Source organism: Solanum dulcamara, chromosome 8 (genome assembly GCF_947179165.1).
Source record: "Solanum dulcamara chromosome 8, daSolDulc1.2, whole genome shotgun sequence".
Taxonomy (NCBI): Eukaryota; Viridiplantae; Streptophyta; class Magnoliopsida; order Solanales; family Solanaceae; genus Solanum; species Solanum dulcamara.
Window position 1 is genome coordinate 13,882,562 of NC_077244.1, and position 24,037 is coordinate 13,906,598.

Consider the following 24,037-nt stretch of genomic DNA (forward strand, 5'->3'; position numbering starts at 1 on the left):
AATTGGCACATCCACACAAAACCTGATAAATTTGCAAGATCTTGGAACTTAATTATTGGTATATCATTTTTGAATTTTCACCCCCAATAGGCCAATACTACTAAATTTTCATGTTTTTTCTTGAATTCTTAATTACTTGCTTGAGATTCAAATTTTTCTTGAAGGAACAGAAATAAATAACAAAGAGAAGGTAAAGATTATATCAGAAAAGTTTAACAAAAAAAAACAAAGAATTATATCTAAAAGACACTTTCATTATATATGTATAATAAATAGGGATGATTATTTAAATCTCATAGTGAAAAATCTCAATTACAATTTATCCCAATATTTTTGGTAATTACCCGAATTTATTTTTTCCAGATTTCTGATACATACGAATCACGCTGATACATTGCGATTTGATACATAAGTCTTTTTTATAGTACATCGCTAGTTGATACAAACCAAATATTATAATGTCAATAAAACTTATGAATCATCTTATAACACTTAATATATCATGAACACAACTAAAATAGCAGTAAAACTTATGTTTTACTGATACATTGTGTGTTTGGTTTGTATCAACTAGCGATGTATCATGAAAAGGATCTATGTATCAAATCGCGATGTATCATGAAAAGGATCTATGTATCAAATCGCGATGTATCAACATCATTCGTATGTATCAGAATAAGGATTTTTGAAATTTTTACAATATGTAGGGAATAATTAAAAATATAGAAATATAAGGTGTGTAATTTGATAATTTTTCCTAATAAATATAGACACTATGATGTTTTGTTTCTTTCCTTATTTTTATTTTACTTGTGCCTAATTGAAAGTATTACTAAATAATACTTTTACTATATAAACGAGTTAAAAAATATTCAGACAAACACGTCGTTATTTTACTATAACAGCCAAGTTATTTTTTGAGTCAATTTTTTTATGTTAATAAAAATATTTCACTATATATATCAGTAAAAAAATAAGCAAACAAACAATATTGTCATTTTATTATAATAGTCAAAGTTATTTTTTGAACTAATTTTTATAATATGATATATATTATATGTTTCTTATAATAATATCTCATTTATATGCATCGTCAAGGGAGGTTCGACCATATTATATATTTTGCTATTTTTGTTTGTTCCTTCATTTGTCAAAATTCTCATCCATTTAATGATGAATTAATTGACGTAAGAATTTGACTTAATAAGCTTAACTAATATTTTAATTCTTCAGACGGTACCAACCTTTTTTAAATGGGTAAATCACCTAAATGTACAATATTCAAAAAATATTTATCACAGAGAGCAACATAATTATTTTAACCATATATAGCGAATTGTTTGAATTAAATTAAGTACGGACTTATTCTTCTAAAACTCTCACCCATTATTTTCTCTTCCCCTGTTTCTCTCCAAATTTGCTACACCAATATTCTCTCCAATCTTCTCACCCATAATTTTCTTCAAAATTAGGGCAATACTTAGCTTTATAGCTTCTCAACCACAACTTTCTACAATATTTGTACTCCAATTTTGGAATTAAGTGATGTGTATTCGGTGGAATCTCACTTTTCAGAAGAAAACTTTTTGTTCTCCATAGCCAAAAAGAGGAAGAAGCGAACATGAGCAACGAATAGTACGATATTCAACAATATTCATGCGAAATTTTCTCCATAATTTTTTTATTTTTATTACTGATTTTCGTTTCTTTGATTGCAGCGATTATTTGTTCAAACTGTTGTTAATCGGTGATTCTTCTGTCGGCAAATTCTGTCTTTTTCTCAGATTCGTCGTATGTTCATCTATTTAACTTTGATTTCCTATGTTTACAGTTTATTTGTATGTGTGAATGAACGTTTTGTGTTGTATAATGATTAATGCGTATGTTATTGCAGAAGAATGACAAAATTTAGATGAATGCAGATTTGAATCAGTTGAAGAATTGTGATTTCTGAGTAGAGATCTGTGACTACTTAAAGGTTTGAATGGTTGAATGTTTAATTGTTTGAAGGTTTGAATTAGATTGCATACCTAATTCATTAGCGATACACGATTTGTATTCAGTTGTGATTCAATATGAAAGTTTATTTTTGTTTCTACGTTTATCACAATTACTTGTTTAATATGTGTGTAATACAATTTTTGTTCAAGTTTAATTCAGTTTTTTTGGCCTACAGATCACTGAAGGTTGGTTTCATTAGATACAAATTTCATTCATGTCTAATTCTCTTCTAATTCAAGTTTAATGTGTATGTAATATGTTTGTTGTTCAAGTTTAATTCATTTTTATGGCCTACAGATCACTAAAGGTTGGTTTTGTTAGCTACATGTTTCATTCGTGTCTAATTCTCTTCTAATTCAAGTTTAATATGTGTGTAATACCTTTGTTGTTCAAGTTTAATTCATTTATGTAGCCTACAGATCACTGAAGGCTGGTTTCATTAGTGCAGGTTTTATTCGTATCTAATTCTCTTCTAATTCAAGTTTAATGTGTGTGTAATATATTTATTGTTCAAGTTTAATTATTCGTGTCTAATTCTCTAATTCTCTTCTAATTCAACAAAAAAATATGCAGGAGAAAAAATATGGCTAATCTGACTGTACTGCTTTACTTCAATGACCGATGGGATTCTAGCAACAAGTATATTAATTACTTGGCAGATGGTGTGTTGATAATTACCGATTCATCATTTGCTAACCTCGTTTCTGTGATTGCTGCTCAATTGTCAATAGACACATCAACAAGTAAAGTTGAAATCAGATATAAGATTGGTCTCCTCTAATTCAAATTCATAACGATATGGGAGTAAAAATGTATATTGAAACCGAAAAGGAACATAGAGATATGTCAAAATACCTTTTATGTGTTACAACAATTGAATCGGTCAACTTGGAGAGTGATTCCACCTTAATTCCACTATGTTCAGACACTTCAGAAGATATGAGGATTATACACAATTCATACTTTTCTAATGCATTTAGTGGTATCAGTGATACGCTAGAGTTAATTGGTTTTGGATTATGTGAGCAAGTTGATGAGCAAGAAGAAATACAACCAGACATCATTATTAACCCCAATCAATCTTTTTTTGAGAAAGATCAAGTTTACAAAAATAAATATGTCCTTACCAGTGCACTAAAAAGACATTCCATTCTTAAACACTTCGAATTCAAGACATTGAGATCAAGCTCAACATGGTAAGACTCAAATTCAAGTTAGTTTATACTATTGATTGTCTATTAATAAAAATATTTCAACAACTATTCAATACAATGCCTCGGAGAAAACTGTAGTTGGAATTACGCGCTTCAAGCGTGAATAAATCTCAAATGTTCGCTATTAGAGATTTTGAAAATGAAAACACGTGTTTGTTGCTACATAATTCATTATCGGAAAGACAAGAAACAAGGACAGTTGTTGGGAGTATTATTATTGGCAAATGTATTGATCCAGATGCCAACTACACACCAAGAGATATACAAAATGACATGTTACAGGAATATGATGTGCGGCTCATATATATGCAATCTTGAAGAGCTAAAGAAAAAGCTCTTGAATTAGTCCGAGGTGATCCATCTCAATCATATGCAAAGTTGCCAAGTTACTTTCACATACTAGAGGCAACTTACCCTGGTTCTTATATAAGATTGCACAAATCAGAGGATGACCATTTCCTATATGCATTTATAGATGCTACATTGATCGATAAAAGGATGGGAGTATTGTAGACCAATTGTAGTTATTGATGGAACTTTTCTAAAAGGAGCATACAAAGGGACAATGCTAACAGCTAATACCTTAGATGCAGCAGGTGAGACTTTTCGAATACAATACTAATGCTTCTATAAATAAAATTCTAATTTGTATTAAAAGTCTGCACAATGTATTAAAAGTGTATTACACATAAAACAAAAATCTATTAAAAATGTATTAAACATTATACCTGATGTAGGGAGTATATTGCCTCTTGCTTATGCCATTGTTGATTCAGAGAATAATGCATCTTGGAGGTGGTTTTTTGAATAATTCAAAGAGGCATTTGGTCAAAGATCATAGATGTGTATCATTTCGGATAGGGATGCCAGCATTATTAAGGCAACTTCAATTGTCTATGATGAAATACCCCATTTCGCGTGTATATGGCACTTGTTGCAAAACATAATGAAAATCTTCAGAAAGAGTCAGCAAAAGGTAACGGAATTGTTCTACTCTATGGCAAAAACATACACCACAGTAGAGTTTAATCAACATATGACAATTGTTGAGAAGATACACAAAAGGATTAAATACTACTTGTTGAACATTGGATACAATAAATGGTCACGTGTTCATGCTCAAGTAAATAGGACTTGGATGATGACATCAAACATTGCAGAATCAGTCAATTCAAGAACAAGACATGCCAAAGTTCTTACAGTCTTGCACCTCCTAGAATTCATGAGACAACTTGTTCAAACAAGTTCTTGAAGAGGTTGTACTTCCACCACTTGGAAAGAGACCTCTTGGGAGGCCAAAATATAAAAGACACACGTAATTGAGAGAACATAGATTCAAAAAATTAAAAATAACATGCAGCAATTGTGGACAACAAGGTCACAACAGGAAGACTTGCAAGAATGTTAGGCCTTTGGATTAAGAATAAAGAATGACATTTGAAATAAAGAATAAACTCTGTTTGTTTCAGGTCATTAGCTTTCTACAAGAATTCATTTTTTAGTTCAAGTTTAATTCATTTTTTGTGGTCTATAGATCACTGAAAGTTTTTTTTATTAGCTACAATATTTATTCGTGTCTAATTCTCTCTAATTCAACTTTAGTGTGTATATAATTCATTTTTAGTTCAAGTCTAATTCATTTTTGTGTTCTATGGATTACTGGAGGTTTTTTCAATAGCTACACTTTTCATTCATGTCTAATTCTATTATAATTCAACTTTAATATGTATGTAATTTATTTTTCATTCAAGTTTAATTCATTTTTCATTCAAATTTAATTCATTTTTCATTCAAGTTTAATTCATAATGCAGGTTTCAGTTTGATAACACTATTGAAACACATCACTGAAGGTTTTTTCATTAGCTACAATCTTCATTCGTGTGTAATTCTCTTCTAATTTAATTTTAGTGTATGTAATTCATTTTTGTGTTTCTATAGATCACTGAAGGCTTTTTCATTAGCTACACTTTTCATTCGTGTCTAATTCTATTCTAATTCAACTTTAATATGTATGTAATTTATTTTTCATTCATTTTTCATTCAAGTTTAATTCATAATGCAGGTTCCAGTTTGATAACACTACTGCAACACTTTAACATTAACGTAGCTATGTATTGCATTATAAAAAAAAGATATATTTTATATGAATAAAAAACTATATTAAAAGTGTATTTTACATGAACAAAAATCATCTTAAAAAAGATAGCACAAAACAATCTTCAAAACCCAACTAATACATCAGTTATAAACTGTGTTTAGATAACATAGTTTTCATAGATATTTAACTAATATAACTACATTTTTTTATTTATGTGGTCTTTCGTCTTCACTTTGAAGGTTACTCTTTTGCTTCTTCACTGGATATTCTCATAGTAGAGCACCAAACCTCTTTCGGAGACTGTCTGCACTTAGTTGTAGATTTGCAATATTCTGGCCATTGCTCACTAACTCCGAAAATGCAGCCACAAAAATTCCACAGTTCCTACAAAATTTAATATATAAAATCATTAGAAAAATACTATAGAGTTTAATAAGACCAATACAAAAATACTATTCTAATTTAATTTTAATGTATGTGTAATACATTTTAGTTCAAAGTTTAATTCATTTATATTTATTTATTTTAAAAAATAAATAAATTGCAACACAAAAGATCTAACAATTCCTAGCAAAACTCCCAACAATCACTGATATAATAAACCCGAGCAAATAAATTTAGACTATAATAAAAGTATCAAATACACAATTTTTTCTTCAACATCTAGCACACAAGTTCGAAACAACAACAAACTAAGAAAATACACATAAACAAATTAAAAATACTATCAGTTAAATAATGTGTTGGTAGAATGACATACCGGCTATAGACTCTCCGGCAGAATCGTATTTTTGCACAATCGATTTCGAGTTTTTGGATTCTTCTCCTGAGCAACGGTAGGTCTCACTTTCTCTGACTGAAATTGAGGAGGTAAATCCTCAAAATCATCATCGCTGTCAACAACTTTCTTAGATGTCGATGCAATATCAACTCATTTTCTTTTCGATTTAGATTTAAAACTCAACTCAGTGGTATTTTTCTTACTTCTACTGCCCTTTTTTTTTCACATGCATTACTTGAAAATTTTGATTAACCTCACCACCAACTTCTTCTGGAGATTGATTTGCAGAAATTCTCAAACTAAAAGTAGGACCGCTATTCACTTCACCACCACCGGTTGAATCAACAATTCAAATTCGTGGGCTTCTTCTAGGAGATTTCTGACCTTCCATTACAATTGTGCACCTAAAACCTACGAATTCCGTCTGAAACAAACAAAAAGATGAAAGAATAAGGAAAAAATGAAGAAGCCCTAAGAGAAGATAAAGAGAGAGAGCCAGAAAAATGAAGAGAAGACCTAAGAGAAGAGAAAGAGAGAGAGCCAGAAAAATGAAGAAAAAGCCCTAAGAGAAAACAGATAATGAAGCCCTTTTCCTTTTCCCCAAATAAAAAGTGTATATAATGTCTTATTTAATTAAAGTATTGTTAGTAATTGTTAAAAATGGTAATAAAATAAAAGTATGTTTAAAAATGGTAAATATTTCAAGGTTTCAGACAAAAAGAAAATAAAATTTTGATCTGAATCCCGTCTCTCGACCAATTTTTATTTGACCATAATATTGTTTTTTTATAATTAAAATAATAATAATAAGTTGAGCTTATCCTTTATTCACTAATCTATAATTCATTTATTTATTTTTGTACATTATCAAATCACTTAATCACGATTATAAAATCGGTAACTATACTTGTGATGTAAAGATTTTTAGTACAATTAATATATTCGACTAAACTCCTTTAAAGATTATCAACATCGTCCTGATCGATCTTGTTTCATATATATCTTCTTCTATTTTATAATATAACATAAAAAATAATTATCGATGAACTTTAAAATCGAAAAAAAAACACTGATATTTATTCCATATTTGATATATCATTTTCAGTACACATAACACATGCAACTTCATTAGGCTAAGCTAGAACTCCAAATTAAAAATGTACATAGCTTTTATTATTGACTAAATTACAAAAAGTGGATGGAGTACGTAGTTTAATTTGAAATTCTTTAATTTACGATGACGTTCTTCATTTAAGGACGGTTGACTCTCACTCCATGATCGCCGCCTTCGTGACCTTCACCCTCGTGATCACCGCCTCTGCGACCTCTAGCTCCGCGATCGCCGCCTCCGCGACCTCCAGCCCCGCGATCGCCGCCTCTGCTACCTCCACCCACGCGATCGCCTCTGCTACCTCCACCCTCACGATCGCCGCCTCCACGACCTCCTGCCCCGCGATCGCCTCCTCCGCTACCTCCACCCACGCAATCGCCTCCGCTACCTCCAACCTCGCAATCTCCGCCTCCGCGACCTCCAGCTTCGCGATCGCTGCCTCCGCTACCTCTACCCTTGTGATCGCCGCCTCTGTCGACTTGTGTTGCTACATACCACATTAATTTAATATAGCAATATTTGATTGGATATGTGTTTGAGAAAATTATTAAACCTTTTGACACACATCAAATTTGTAGGTTAAGGCGGATTCAAACTTTTGAGTTTATTAATTACTTTTGAATTCTAGAAATTAAAAGGTAGCTTATTTCAACACAACTTATAAAAAAAATATTCTTAGTTTCCGATCAAATGTGTCATGACATTTTTATGATAATAACAACTTATTATTATGAGTAAAAGGAAAATTTTAACGTTAAAAGCCTTCAAATATAGAAAAATAACAATATTCCTTTTAGGACTGAATAAAAGTGAAAAGTATCAAGTAAATTAATGAAGTATATTATATTTCTTGTCATTGCATGCATGAACTATATAGATTAATTAAGTAAGACAATAAATTCATATGTTTAAGAAAATTAAAATAGCAATTGAACACTTTATATTACCCTTAGTCTCATCAACAGCTAGAGCTGAAACAAGAAGAAGTGAAGCACATAAAAGTGCTAGCAGAATAATTAGGTTATTATTAGACTTCATATTTTTCCAAAAAAGAGATTTTTGTGTAACACCCCTCAAAATTTTTCCCTATGATTCGGACCTTTCTTGTATTGGGTAGGGTCGAACTCGAGTATTGTGAAGTATATGCATGAGTTAAGATGAGTCTCCGAGAAATTGAAGAGTGTTGGAGGTGATGTGGGGTCACAGAGGACCCCTAGGACCAAGCTAAGTCCAAAAGGATTCGTTATGGCTAAATTTTAGGATGAGTTCGTATAAGGGGTCGACTTCTAACGACCCTATCTTTTGAAAGACGACAATCTGGGTGGCCCACAACCTATTAAATTAAAGGTCGTCGAGTCTTCTTTCCAACGCCACCAAGAAGATAATTTTTGGAGTTTGGAGTCGAAAGATATAACGATCCTAAGACGAACTAGCACGGCAGGGATTTCAGGCCTGGGTTGCAATTGCTGGAAAACTAGGCTTGGCGCGACGCGCCACTATCGCGCCAGGAACACGCCTCAGTAGTTTGTCCCCTGGCGCGGTGCGCCACTACGAGGTGTGCAGGGTTTTCAAGCCAATTTTCAGAACCCAGAAAATATGGCCTTGGCGCTGTAAGGGCGCGACGCGCCACTATCGCGCCAAGAATGTGCCTCAGTAGTTTAGTCCTTGGCGCGGTGCACCACTAACCGATGTGCAGGTTTTTAGGCGAAATCGGCCTGGCGCTGCAATGGCGTGACGTGCCACTATCATGCCAGGAGCATTTTAGCCTATTTTTCAGAACTTTTGAGAAGGGGCAATTTGGGAATTGTCTCAAATTATATATGTATCATCCTTGAACATTTTGGGGACATATTTTCAGCCCCCACTCTCTCTATATAAAAGCCCTAGAAAACTCTTTCTTCTTCATCTTCTTCTTCTTCTTCTTCTCCATTTTCAACAAAGATTTATCCCAAGAGCTTCAAGACTCCAAGTTCCCATTGAAGACCCAACAACAAGGTTTTCTTCAAGTCTTCACTAAGGTATGTAAGGCTAACTAAAACATGGGTTGAGTCCATCCATGTGCCTTATACCTTCTTTGAGAATAAACATCCATAGGAATGGAGTTTCTTGATAGGCTTATGTTTGAATGAATCTCGCCTACTATTAATTTGATTCTTGTTGTGTTGATATTGTTGAGCTAAGAAATTCCTAAAATCTTCTTATTAGCATGAATCGGTGGAGATGGGTTGTTAAACATGTGTTATTTATTTTCTTGATTATGTGGATTATGACAAAAATGTTAATTTCCTTAAATATGTTATTTATTTTGAATTGTCGATTTAAAACCTTGGAATTGTGTGGAGTCCCAAAAAGATTTGTTAAATGAATAGAGGAGCGATTGGATGGGTTTACATGTTGTTATAAATACACATTAAATCTACTATTGAGAGATATGATTGAGATTGATCGGATAGTATGATTGAGAGAGATTTGATTGTGATAGAGTTGATGAGCTGGCGAGGTTGTAATGAGACTTGTCGATATGATTTGATTTAGTTAATTGGATGGAGTTTTATGAGCACTGAGTCTTGGGAGGAGTATCGAGCACCAAATTGGGTAAGAGTATAGTCCATACTCGAACCCAATAACTACGTTGCCAAACGTAGGAGGGGATTGAACCGTTAAAGTCGGATGCTTCCCCAAATTTATTGTCCTGACATTATAGGACTTGGTTGGATTTGATCCATGATTGGTTGATTCGTTCATACTCTGGCAAAGTATGAACGGACGCGGCAACAACGTCGGTTTGTTGTACTTTCACTGGCTCATAAGTGATGATTGTCGGGTAAGAGAAACTCCCACATAGGTCTTGGTAGTACTCCGAGTCTGATTGAGTTGATTGTATATGATTTGGTCCCGTCTAAGCTATATTCTTTTTTAGACTTAGGACGCTTGTTGAGTTGTATTTCTTTCCGAGTTGAAGTTCCCGAGTTGATTTGGTTCCTTCTAATATTGTTTCATTCGGCCATTTTACATGCTCGTACATTCCATGTACTGATGCCATTTATGATGTAGCGACAGGTACTAGAGATCATCAACTGACGCTCCGTTGAAGATCCACATACACTCCCAGCTAGTTGGTGAGTCCTCCTAGTTTCCGGAGGATGTTGAGATTTCTTATATAGTTTTATTGTCGTTTCCTTTATTTTGATTATTAGTAGTCATGGGCTTGTCATTGGCACCTTCTAGACTTTGATAGAGGCTTCATAGACTAGAGTGTGATAAGGTTGGACTGCTATTTTGAGAAGTCTTATTATAACTGTTTTGATGAGTTGATAGTGATTGGCCCTCGGCCCTTATATTATGAATAGTGTGTCTATGATTGAGCCTTCCTCTGAGTGAATGTGAATGAATGATAGTGTGACTGAATCAGGTGGTCCGCTTGAAGGCCAGAAATGGCTTTCGAGTGCCGGTCGCGCCTACGGTACCCTCCCGGGGCGTGACATTTTGAGAGTACAATGGAATGACTTTCAACTTAGCCTTAATTTATACCCAAAAAATCCCACTACAAGACATAAAATCTTATGTTCTTGGTGATGATGATCTTGACTCTAGATATGTACTATTTTTGGATGTTTTATTTTATGTGTATTAATTTATAATATGTTGTTATTGTAATAGCTAGTAATACTTAATTATTATCAATCTAAAAAGGGAAAAATGACTACACTATATATTATATGTAATTTGTTCTAGATACACTATATATTATCCAAGTAGATTCGTATGTATCTAAGATACATAGACAAATATCGCTCGCCTCCCTCTCCCTTACTCGCATTCTCCTATGTATATGGTATCTCATATACATGTGAATCACACCAAATACATACGAATACATGTATTTAGTGTGATTTTGAATGTATTTGGAATAATCCATAACTGTTTTGCTCGTCTCGATCCTTCTCCTTCTTGCTCGCCTCTCTCCTTATTTTTAGTGTACCTGATGGCAAAAATATATGTATCCAAGTATATCTTCCTCAATATATGCAGAAAACTCTTAATTAATGGTAAGATACATAATTATTTAAAAGTATAGACAGTAATAATTATTGACGAAATTTGAAATCAGAAAAAATAAATTAAACACTGATATTTATTCATATTTACTATATCATTTCTATTACACATAACACATGCAACTTCATTAGGCTAAAGCCTAAGCTAGAAGCTCCAAATTAAAAAAGTACGTAGTTTTTATTATGGACTATATTATAAAAAGTGGACGAAGTAGATTAATTTAAAGTTCTTTAATTTATGAAAACGTTCTTCATTTAAGGGCGGTTGACTTCATTTTGCTTGTACGCCCCGCCTCCATGACCACCACCTCCGTGGCCTCCACCACCATGATGACCGCCGCCTCCGTGGCCTCCACGGCCATGATGACTGGCGCCACCATAATATCCACCACCACCATGACGACCGCCTCCACCGCGGTGGTCTTGTGTTGCAGCATTTAGTTGGCCTTCATTTGTTGCTACATATATACATACAATATATAGTATTTCTTACGAATGGAACTAATAAATATGCAATAAATAATTCATTTACTTAGTACTCCTCTCGGTTACATTTCATATAGCAATATTTGACTGAACATAACGTTTAAGAAATATTTGAATCTTTTCGACACACGTCAAAATTGTATGTACGTAGAGACAAATTCAAAGTTTGAGTTTATTAATTATTTTTGAATGCTAGAAATTAAAAAAAACTTACTGGATTTTGGACGAATTTTTCAACACAACTTATACAAAGGATATCATTAGTTGTAGATCAGATGTGTCATGACATTTTCATGATTATAACATATATTATTGCGAGTAAAATAAAAAATTTAACATTAAAAGCCTTCAAATATAGAAAAATAAAATAGCAATTAAACACTTTATATTAATTACCTTTAGTCTCATCAACTGCTAGAGCTGAAGCAAGAAAAAGTGAAGCACATAAAAGTGCTAGCAGAATAATTTGGCTATTATTTACCTTCATATTTTCTTTCACTATCCAACAAAGAAAAACTTTTGAGAGTACAATGAAATTAGCTTTCAACTTTGCCTCAATTTATACCAAAAAATTCCCACTACAAGACATAAAATCTTACGTATTTTTGATAATGTTGATCTTGAGTTCTTGACTTTAAACTCTATTTCCAGATATTTCATCTTATGTTTATGTGTGTTAATTTGATATTTGAATATGAAATTTTAAAAAGTTACGAATCGTTTTTTAATCTTAAATTAAAGTCATGCATAATATCTTAAAATGTCATTAAAGGTTTAAATCTAATTATTGTCTGTAATATATCATGTATGATATGAGAAATAACGAGTTTCTAAGTATAAAAAGTTATAAAAGAAATAAACAAATTAATTAAATAAAATGAAAAGTAAGACACATTATTTAAAGAAGTGTTAATTTTCGATGGGCATCTTTTTCGAATTCGACTAATCGATTATGAACTAACACAAGTACAAAAAATCAATGATTTCATTAAAAGTTTTTAATGAATGTATGTTCTGTCAGATCTAGTTCATCGATAACCTTTTTGATGGATTACTGATCCAATATTTTTTATTAATGAGTCAAATTTTAATAATATATTTTTTCTAATAATGTCACATAAATTAAAACGAAGAAAGCATAAATTTGTTTGGAAATAACTTTCTCTTGTGCATGACGAACTGATTATGGGAAACAAGTAAGGTTATCTTGTCAATATCTTCATATAGTCAATTTTGGTGTCGATCTAGGAGTTTTTTGTTAATCATTTTCAACATAGTGAAGTAAGCATCGAAGCAGCGAAGTCAGAAATTCTAATAAAATTGACTCCAAAAAAAATGAGATGATATTATAGTTAAAATTGTCATTTAATTTTAAAAATCAACTCCAGAAAAATATGAAATGATGTTATACTTGAAATTTAAACTTGTGACTTAAAATATAATGAAGTGATTAAGAGCCCGTTTGGATGGGCTTAAAAAAAGTAATTTTTATGTATGAAGTGTTTTTAGAACTTTGAAGTGCTGAAAGTTATTTTTATAAATAATCAGTTGAGTGTTTGGATAAAAGTGCTTATGTTGAAAATAAGTGTTTGAATTTTAGGTTTAAAAGAATAAAAATGATAGATTGGGAATTTAGTTAAAATATAAGGGATATAAAAGTAATTTTCATGGTCAAACAAAATGGTTTTAAGCACTTAGAAAAAAAAAATTAGAAATTCTAACTTTTCATTTTTGACTGACTTTAAGAACTTTATGGCTTAAAGTTAGCATTAGGCAAACACGTTCAAAAACTAAAAAGGGGTTTTAAGTTGATTTTGACCAACTTAAAATCCATCCAAACGGGCTCTAAATCATTAAGAGTTAACTTCACCAACAATCATTTTATTTTTTAGTTTTGTTTCCATTTCAGTTTATCGAAGATGTAGGAGAGTGTGAAATTCAAAAATTAGAATAAAAGATTAGTGAGTAACTCAATGTATTTCTTTTCTCGTTTTTAGAGTATTAGTATTATTTTTGTTTAATCTTATTCTTGATTTTTTATTACTACTTGTAATTGATTTCCTTAGCCTCAGTAGGTCATCTTCTTATCTTGTTATTATTTTGTTTGTTACTATCGCCTTTTTTTTTCTTGTTTTGAGTTGAGAATTTTTAATAAACAACCTTTTTTACTTTTTAAAAGTAGAAATAAAGTCTGTATATATATACATTTCGTATTTTCTTCAAACTCCACTTATAGAAAATTGAAATTACACAAATTAGTTATTGTTATTGTGAATCTAACATAATTTAGACTATATTTATGCAATTTTTACAAAATCAAAACAATAACATTAAGAGATATTTGTGTATAATATATTAAAATATACTTAAATCTTGTAATCTTTGACATGTTATAATATTAAAAATATAAATTTCTAAATATCAAATATATGTTGCATTCTTCTCTATACAGATTTAAGACAAAAGAAAAGTAAGACACACACTACCAAAAAATCCCACTACAAGACGTAAAATCTCAAGTGTTTCCTAGTGATGATCTGTCTTAAACTCTATCTCGATGTTTTATTTTATGTGTTTTAATTTTGACTGTATAAATTTTTAAGAAAGTAAAAAAAAATATTCTTATAATATATTTTTACAAATAAAAAATATTATAATATATCAAAAATATTTTTAAATTTTGTGTCTTAAATAAGTCATGTATAATAATATAAAAATAATTAACGAATTTCTGAATATTGAAAGTTACATTTTATTAATAGAGACTAAAACTAATAAGAAAATCGCTAATTCTGAACGAATATCCTAGTTTCCTCGAAATTTGACTCCTCAAAAAGAAATTTCTGACTGATTAAGATACACTAAAAAAAAATTGCGAACTTTTTTATTTTCAATAGACATTCCGCTCGTCAATAACATTTTTTAATGGATTGTCCATCCATCCAATATCCTTTACCTATATTTTTTTTTTAATGAAACGCACATAAAATAAAATAAAATTTTGAATAATGACACATAAATTGAAATCGAAAAAAGTATAAATTTAAAAACTTTTATCTATCGAATGACGAAACTGATTATGGGACTTGCAAGAAGAAAAGCTTAGGTTTAAGCTACGTGGTGCATTTGGAGGCCTTACACGTGGAATCTTGGTGTCGATATTTTGCAGTTTCTCATTTTCGACATAATGAAGTCAGCGTGAAAATAATGAAGTCAGAATTTTTAACAAAATTAATTCCAAAAAAATATGAAAGGACGTAATATTTAAAATTTTCTAACTTGTGATCTAAAATATATAGTAAAAATTATTAAAGTCTTTGTTCTTATTAGGAGAAAAGTGCACCAATAGTCATTTTTAGGACTTATACAAAGTATAGTTGAAATTTTCAACAAAATAATAATTTATTTTGGAATCAAGCTAATTCAGATCGACGTTGAATCTAGTTTACTCGATATTGAGCCTCATGTTATATAATTATACACGTCCCAAATGTCTAGTCATGGGCATGCTGTCTGTTAAAAGAGTCCTACATCGGTGTGAAATAGAGTTGTTAGCAATTGAGTCTATATGGTGCCATTTGACCAATTCAGAATAGTTCTTTCATATGAACTAGCAAGAAGAAGTTATACCATATGCAGTGTTGTACTAACCTCAGATATTGAGAGGTTGTTTCCGATAGACCCTTGGCTTAAGAAAAAATAATCCTAAGCAATTCACAAAAAGGAGTATCGAAAATACAAGAAACAACAAATAATAACAAAAATAACAGATAGAAAAAAACAAAAAGTATGGGAAGACTGTACAAGTATGTATTTCTAGAAGCTGTATGAATATATGAGCAAATGAGGACATACCACCTCTCATGCTGTCTCCTATAATGACTCTGTCAAACTGTGCGCCACTGGATCTCAGGGATTCATCAGGTATAGAGCTAGTCAGCTCAGACTTTGGAGTCAACAAAAGCAATGCCATCCTTTCAAGAATGAGGAAATGTTATTAACCATCTCGACGAGCAGCTTGTTTCTGGAGCAGAAGGTATTTCAGATCTCCATAAGTTCCATCAGGATGGAACTAAAACTATCAGACAAAGTAATATGGAAAAATTCTAGCGTTTGTAGAATACAATGTCACGACTGCAGTTGGCCTTAATAGCTTCCTCTAAACCTTGTGCACGGTCAAAATTAACTTTGAATGTGACCATGGTGACTCCATCTTTCCCGGCATCATAATCCTGCTTGATATCTTCTGCCTGGAAAGACTGTAGCTGCGTATCCGGAAAAAAATCCCAGAAATGCATTAATGGAAGTAAATGTGCACCAATTATGCTCTTGAAGCATCCAGGTTTTGATTAAGAGAATGAACCAAAAAAAGAATGAAAGCTGAAGAATCGAAAAAGTATTACTGAATAGAGCAACATTGACATTGACAAAGATTAGTACTCCCTCCGTTTCAATTTATTTTTCTGGTTTTGACTTGGCACGGAGTTTAAGAAAATAAAGTAAACTTTTGAATTTTTTGGTCTGCTAAAGATTTGTGGAATGTACCAAAATCTCCTTCAAGTTTGTGGTCTTAAACATGTCATGTGGAAAGTTGAAGTAAAAAGTTACCCTGCCAAAAAGGAGAGACATTCTTTCTGAAACACTCCTAATAGTTCAAAAGGAACCTCCAAGCCCATCGGGACCTAAAACCAAAAAGTATTGCTTAATTAAGAAGTAGGTCTCAGGTTTATGCTAAAAGCACAGAACACAATGAGAAGAATAGGGGATCAACATGGAGTTGAAATTAAGCTTATACACGATGGGCAAGGGAGGAACGAGGATAAAAGCTGCTCAAGCAATTTATTACTTTAGATTTTATGAGACATGTAGGAGCATTTCTCAAACATTCTGCAGCTACTCCTCCATAAGCTCTTACTAGACCTCCAGTGCCAAGTTTAATTCCACCAAAGTGCCTGCAATTCAGCAAAGCAACAAGATAAAGATATCATACTTTCACTTCTTGGAAACGTTCCCAGTTTAGGCGTATGAAACGTTTTGGGTCTCAAGAAAAGATGCAAGTCTTTTTACATCTCCTTTGACAAGAATTCTGAAAGTACTAACACTATTTACTGAATAAATGTGGTACCTGATAATAACAACCATGATTCTATCCAATCCTGAGGATGCAATTGCAGAATGTATTGCCTTGCCAGCAGTACCAGATGGTTCGCCATCATCATTAGTCCGATATTGTTCTCCAACCCACACAGAACGAATAATTACATTTTTGGCATGTAAGATAAGAGCCAAGAATAATATTACACAAATTCGGAGAATCCTAAAACTAGAGACTCTATTTCTTAAATGTCCATATAAAGATAAGCAGTTGTTATCATTACAGATGGAAGCAATTGTGACTCAAAATGCTAGTCACTAAGGGTTGTTTGGTTCAAAACTAGGCTATCCTGGTATTATAATCAGGATTATCTATCCCACAAAGGTATCCTGGTTACAGGTAATACCCTCAACTAAATATATGATAGATTCAATCCAATTTTTATACCGGGATAACACACTTAATTAAACATTCCTACCAAACGGTTCCTAACTCAATCATATTTTCTCAACCAACCAATGTATCAACTATACTTCAATCACAATACCAGTAGCATAAGCTTGATAGTGTTTCAACAAACGCAGCTCCTTTTTTATGATGAAACAACTTTTTGTTCATCAATTCTGAAATACTTCTAACCTATAGCAAAAAAACATTGCTTTTCTGCACTTGAGCCTAAGGACTTTCCGAAAAAAGCCTATCTACCTCCACGAGGTAGGACTAAAGTCTGCATACACTCTACTCTTCCCTTCCTAGACTCCACTTGTGGAATTACACTGTGTATGTTGTATATCAATAAAAACATTGCTTTGCAGCCGAGGGTCTTGCAGAAAGAGCCTCTCTACCTCCACCTAACGGAGTAAGGTTTGCATGCACTCTGCTCTACCCTCCCCGGTACCCTCCCCAAACCCCACTTGTGAAATTACGCTATTTATATTGTATATCAATAAAAACATGATTTTGGCCACAAGAACATACCTTGTACGCCCAACAATTATGTGTAGCTCTAGGATCTCGTACCTAAAATCAAAATCCAATCAGTAATCATAACAAAAACATAACCAAAACCCCAACTAAACCAAATCCTCATAAACAAATTCAAGATTACAATTTCAAGAATCAACAAATATCAAAGATTCAATCTTTACACAATCAATACACCGAAAAGAGCACAGAAACCAAAAGGGTACCTCATAAGAAAGGAAAGATTGAAAGAGTCAACAAAGGCTGCTGTGCTGGTGTCAACAAATGCATAAATGAAAGAGTCAACAAAGGCAGCATTTCAACAAAGGTTGTTGTAAGGCAGCATTTCAACAAAGGTTGCTGTCAACAAATGCAACGTGCAAAAATTTTTTTACGCGTTTTTGGTTCTTATAAATAGAGGGCATTCTGTCCTCATTTAAATTATTCAGAAAAAGAGAATAAGAATACAAAGAGAGTTATACACCAAGATAAATATTGTATTCTTGAGTGTCCTTTTTAGTAGTTGTTCTTTTTACAAGAGAGGAGTGTTAATTGTTGTTTTCTCCTTGTATTTGAGAGCAGTGTATTCCCATATTTGAATAGTAAAAACCTTCTAACCCGTGGTTTTTTCCCTCTATCTGTTTCAGGGGCTTCCACGTAAAATTCTCATGTTCAATTTATTTTCATTATTTATTATCATATCAAACTTAAGTTGTGGTGCTTCCTCCTCACAACAGTGGTATCAGAGCCCTCGGTTATTCTGCCTGTTTTATGCGAAAATACTATTCGTAATAGTAAATTTTTGTGAATAGTAAATTCGGTGAAAAGTACTATTCACATAAATAGTAAATTTCTGTGGCGGTACAGTTTGACACGATTATTTGCAAAAATATTCAAAAATGATCTAGAAGGGTGTGAAGCAAATAGCAATATCGAATACAACAAAGTTTGACGTTGAAAAATTTAATGGGACTAATTTTTCATTATGGAAAATGAAAATAAAAGCGATATTGAGAAAAGGCAATTGCTTAGCTGCAATTGAAGGCAGACCCACAGACTTTGTTGATGACAACAAATGGAACGACATAGACAGCAACACAGTTGCTAATCTACACTTGGCACTAGCTGATCAAGTGTTGTCTAGTGTGGCTGAAAAGTGAACGACGAAGGAAATATGAGATACTCTTACGGAATTGTATGAGGACAAATCTTTGCATAATAAAATCTTCTTAAAAAAAAGATTGTATACTCTTCGAATGGCAGAATCCATATCGGTTACTGAACACATCAATACTTTGAATACTCTATTCTTGCAACTTACAACAATGGGTTGCAAAATAGAAGGGACTGAACGTGCGGAGCTTCTACTTCAAAGTCTGTCTGACTCGTATGATCAACTCATCATCAACCTGATGAACAATACAAACAGTCTAGTTTTCGATAAAATTGCAGCCGCTGTCTTAGAAGAAGAAAATCGATGCAAACATAAAAAAAAATAGACAAGCAAGTTCGCAGCAAGCTGAAGCTTTGATGATGGTGAGAGGAAGACCAATGGAACGTGGCCCCAGTGGGATTCACAATTATGGTAGATCTCAATCAAGAAGTAAGAAGAATATCAAGTGTTACAACTGTGGCAAGAAAGGGCACTTCAAGAAAGATTGTCGATTCAAAAAGAAGAGTGAACACACTGAGCCATCAAATGCTCAAGGAAATGTTGCATGTACCTCGGATGATGGCGATATTTTATGTAGTGAAGCAATATCAACTAATGAAGGCAGAAAACGTTTCACTGATGTCTAGATCATGGACATAGAGCAACATGGCACATGACTTCCGGAGAGAATGATTCCACCAATATAATCCTATCTCAGGAGGGTCTGTGTTCATGGAAGACGATCATGCTTTGGATGTTATTGGAATTGGGTCCATCAAAATAAAAATGTATGATGGAACGATACGCACCAACCAGGAGGTACGATATGTAAAAGACTTGAGAAAGAATCTATTGTCTTTGGGATAATTAGATGATAATGGATGTTCATATAAGACTCATGGTGGAGTCATGAAAATATCCAAAGGAGCGCTTGTAGTGATGAAAGAGGAAAAACTTGCTGCAAATCTATATGTGCTTAAAGGTGAAACACACCAAGAAGGAGAAATATCAACCGCGTCAGTAAGTTTATTTGAAGAATCAGTGATGATATGGCATGGTAAACTTGTCCATATGTCGGAACGAGGTTTGAAGATTGTTGTTGAGCAAAAGCTTTTTCCAGGGCTCAAAAAGGTTTCACTACCTTTTTGTGAGCATTGTGTTACCAGTAAGCAAAATAGACTGAAGTTTAGCAGTTCCTCTTCTAAAAGTAAGGAAATATTAGATCTGGTCCACTCTGATGTCTGGCAAGCACCGATGGAGTCCCTAGGAGGAGCAAAATATTTCGTGTCATTATCAATAATTATTCCAGGAGAAGTTGGGTGTATCCAATCAAGAGAAAGGCAGATATTTTTTCAGTTTTCAAACAGTTCAAAGCGCGGGTGGAACTTGAATCTGAGAAAAAGATCAAGTGTTTGAGAACAGATAATGGAGGAGAATACACTGGTGATGAATTTGATAACTTCTGTAAATAAGAAGGTATTAAATGACAGTTCACGGTGGCATATACTCCACAACAAAATGGAGTAGCAGAGTGGATGAACAGAACCTTGTTGGAACTAACAAGAGCTATGTTGGCAACTGCAGGGTTGGAAAAACAATTCTGGGCAGAAACAGTCAAAACCGTCTGTTATGTGATCAATCGGTAACCATCAACCGCAATTGATCTGAAAACGCCAATGGAGATATGGACAGAAAAACCAGCTGATTATTCTCGCTTACATATATTCAGAAGTCCTACTTATGTTATGTACAACACCCCCAAAAAATTGAAGTTGGATCCAAAATCTAGGAAATGCATTTTCTTAGGGTATGCTGATGGAGGCAAGGGGTATCACTTGTAGGATTCCACTGCCCGCAAGGTGGTAATCAACAGGGATGTTGTATTTATTGAAAACAAGATATAAGCAAAAGAAAAATCAGAGACTACTACAGTTGAAGTTGAAAAAATAAAAAAAGTTCAAGTTTCTTTTGAAGCGGTACCAAAGCACAAAGAACCAAAGCAAGCTGAGATCGAAACTCCACAAGTTCGACGGTCAACTAGGGAGAGAAGAGAACCAGCTTGGCACTCAGATTATTCTATGGAAGGCAATGTTGCATACTGTCTATTAATAGAAGATGGAGAACCTTTAACCTTTCACGAGGCTATGAAAGGCCAAGAATCATCTCTGTGGATGGCAGCAATGCAAGAAGAAATTGAAACTCTTCATAAAAATAAAACATGGGATCTTGTTCAATTACCACATGGAAGGAAGGCCATTGGAAACAAATGGGTCTACAAGATCAAACGCAATGGTAATGATCAAGTGGAGAAGTATCGTACAAGATTGGTGGTGAAAAAATTCGCTCAGAAAGAAGGTATAGACTTTAATGAGATATTTTCTCCGATGGTTCGACTCAGAACAATTCGAGTGGTCCTGACGATGTGTACTACATTTGATTTGTATTGGAGCAGTTAGATGTCAAAACTACATTTCTTCATGGAGAACTTGAAGAAGAAATTTACATGCTCCAACTAGAAGGTTTTAAAGAACAGGAAAAGGAGAACTTGGTTTCCAGGTTGAATAAATCTCTATATGGTCTCAAACAGGCGCCGAGATGTTGGTACAAGAGATTTGATTCCTTCATTATAAGCCTTGGATACAACAGACATAGTTCAGATCCTTGTGTTTATTACAAGAGATTTGGTGATGAAGATTTTGTTATTTTACTGTTGTATGTTGATGACATGTTGATAGCAGGCCCCAACAAAGATCATCTTACAAATTTAAAGGCACAGTTGGCTAGGGAGTTTGAAATGAAGGACTTGGGACCAGCAAACAAGATTCTAGGAATGTAAATTCACCGAGATAGAAATAATAGGAAGATTTGGCTTTCTCAAAAGAGCTACTTGAAGAAAATCTTGGACGCTTCAAGATGCAAGATTGTAAGTCAATTTCTACCCTACTTCCTATTAATTTCAAGTTATCCTCAAGTATGAGTCCTAGCAATGAAGCATAGAGGATGGAGATGTCTCGAGTACCGTATGCATCAGCAGTGGGAAGTTTAATGTTTGTCATGATATGTACAAGACCTGACATTGCACAAGCAGTGAGAGTGATCAGTCGATACATGGCTAATCTTGGTAGAGAGCATTGGAATACTGTTAAGAGGATCCTGAGATACATCAAGGGTACCTCAGATGTTGCAATATGTTATAGAGGATCAGACTTTACTGTTAAAGGTTATGTTGATTCAGATTATGCAGGTAATCTTGATAAAAGTAAGTCTACCACAGGTTATGTGTTTACTCTTGTTGGAGGAGCTGTAAGCTGGGTTTCAAAACTGCAATCTATCGTGGCTACATCTATGACTGAAGCAGAATATGTAGCAGCTACACAAGCGAGCAAAGAGGCAATATGGATGCAGATGTTATTGGAGGAGCTTGGGCACAAACAAGAGAAGGTTGCTCTGTTTTGTGACAGTCAGAGCACTTTGCATCTTGCAAAGAATCCAGCATTTCATTCAAGGACAAAGCACATACGAGTTCAGTATCACTTTGTTCGTGAGAAGGTGGAAGAAGGCAGTGTGGACATTTAAAAAATTCACATCAATGACAACCTAGCAGATATGTTTACAAAGCCAATCAACAGTAATAAGTTCATATGGTGTCGATCTTCTATTGGCCTAGCATAAATGTAACATTGCAGTAATTGGGTAGAAAGGATGGTGTGAAGACTAATTGATTCTCAATTAAATCTTCAAGTGGAAGAATGAAAGAGTCAACAAAGGTTGTTGTGCTGCTGTCAATAAATGCATAAATGAAAGAGTCAACAAAGGCAGCATTTCAACAAAGCCTGTTGTCAACAAATGCAACGCGTAAAATTTTTTTATGCGTTTTTGGTTCTTATAAATAGAGGGCATTCTGCCTTCATTTAAGTCATTCAGAAAAAGAGAATAAGAATACAAAGAGAGTTATACACCAAGATAAATATTGTATTCTTGAGTGTCCTCTTTAGTAGTTGTTCTTTTTACAAGAGGGGAGTGTTAATTGTTGTTTTCTCCTTGTATTTGAGAGCAGTGTATTCTCATATTCTCATAGTAAAATCCTTCTACCCCGTGGTTTTTCCCCTCTATCTGTTTGAGGGGTTTCCACGTAAAATTCTCGTGTCCAATTTATTTTTATTATTTATTATCATATCAAATTTAAGTTGTGGTGCTTCCTCCTCACAATAAAATTGAGCAGAACCCTCGTCTGGAATATGACCAGCAATGGCAATAAAGTTGCTTTTTGGGATTTCTTCTTCAAAAGTGACTCTTTCTTTGAGTTTTGTAAATGCACAGACGCTGGCGCTGTTAGTGGTGACTATTTGTTTTCCGGTGCTGGAAAATAAGAACGGCGGTGAGAAAATCAGGCGGTGGTTACAACGGCGGTGGCAGCAGAGGTGGTAGTTCATCTTCGAACAAGGAGTGGAAAATAACCAAGAAGCAGACATCTATGGTGGTGGCAGCTATTTCGTGAAGATTGAGGATGTTGGAAAATTAAAAAGAGTAAAATTGAAATTTTCACCCATTTAGTTTATGAATTTGTGAGAAACATACCACTTAGTTTTGGAAATTACGAATTCATCTTTGGAGTTTTAAGGTGGTGATAGATTTTATCAATTTTTTGATTATTAACTTGAAATATTATTTTCGAATCTATATTTTTTTATTTATAATTTGGTTGATTATTGCAAATTTAACTTGGAATAAAGAATTTAAAATATGAAAAATTGATTTGAGAAATATTTTAAGTGAAATAATAGCTCTAGTTCATAAAATTACATATATATTTAAAGTGAGATTTATGTTCAAACACCACAAATACCAATTTCAAGTACTTTTTTTAATGATACTTTATAACTATAGCTCTCGACTACAAACTATCCTTCGTGAGCATAATAGTTAAAATCATTATTATGATTGTACAAAAAAAAAATTAAAAATCCATCAAATGTGTGTCAATTTACTATTGGAGTTCAAGAAAAAAATGATAAATATCAACAAAAAAAATGCATACAATTATAGAAAAGTGATTTTCTACTTTGTTGTTTCAAA

The 24,037-nt window shown here is 33.2% G+C and overlaps 2 protein-coding genes across 2 annotated transcripts; both read right to left on the reverse strand.

Annotated features, from left to right (window-relative positions):
• Window positions 1-7,346: 7,346 nt before the first annotated feature.
• LOC129899815 (uncharacterized) lies at window positions 7,347-7,706 on the reverse strand. Its single transcript, XM_055974826.1, has one exon. The coding sequence runs from the start codon at window positions 7,704-7,706 to the stop codon at window positions 7,347-7,349; it is 360 nt and encodes a 119-aa protein (XP_055830801.1).
• An 8,063-nt stretch (window positions 7,707-15,769) lies between these two features.
• LOC129900958 (uncharacterized) lies at window positions 15,770-23,442 on the reverse strand. Its single transcript, XM_055976053.1, has 6 exons — window positions 23,158-23,442; window positions 17,825-17,865; window positions 16,876-16,992; window positions 16,597-16,702; window positions 16,387-16,432; window positions 15,770-16,023 (listed from the first exon to the last, which is right to left on the reverse strand). The coding sequence occupies exons 1-6, from the start codon at window positions 23,431-23,433 to the stop codon at window positions 15,857-15,859; spliced, it is 753 nt and encodes a 250-aa protein (XP_055832028.1). The 5' UTR covers window positions 23,434-23,442; the 3' UTR covers window positions 15,770-15,856.
• Between the last annotated feature and the right edge of the window lie 595 nt (window positions 23,443-24,037).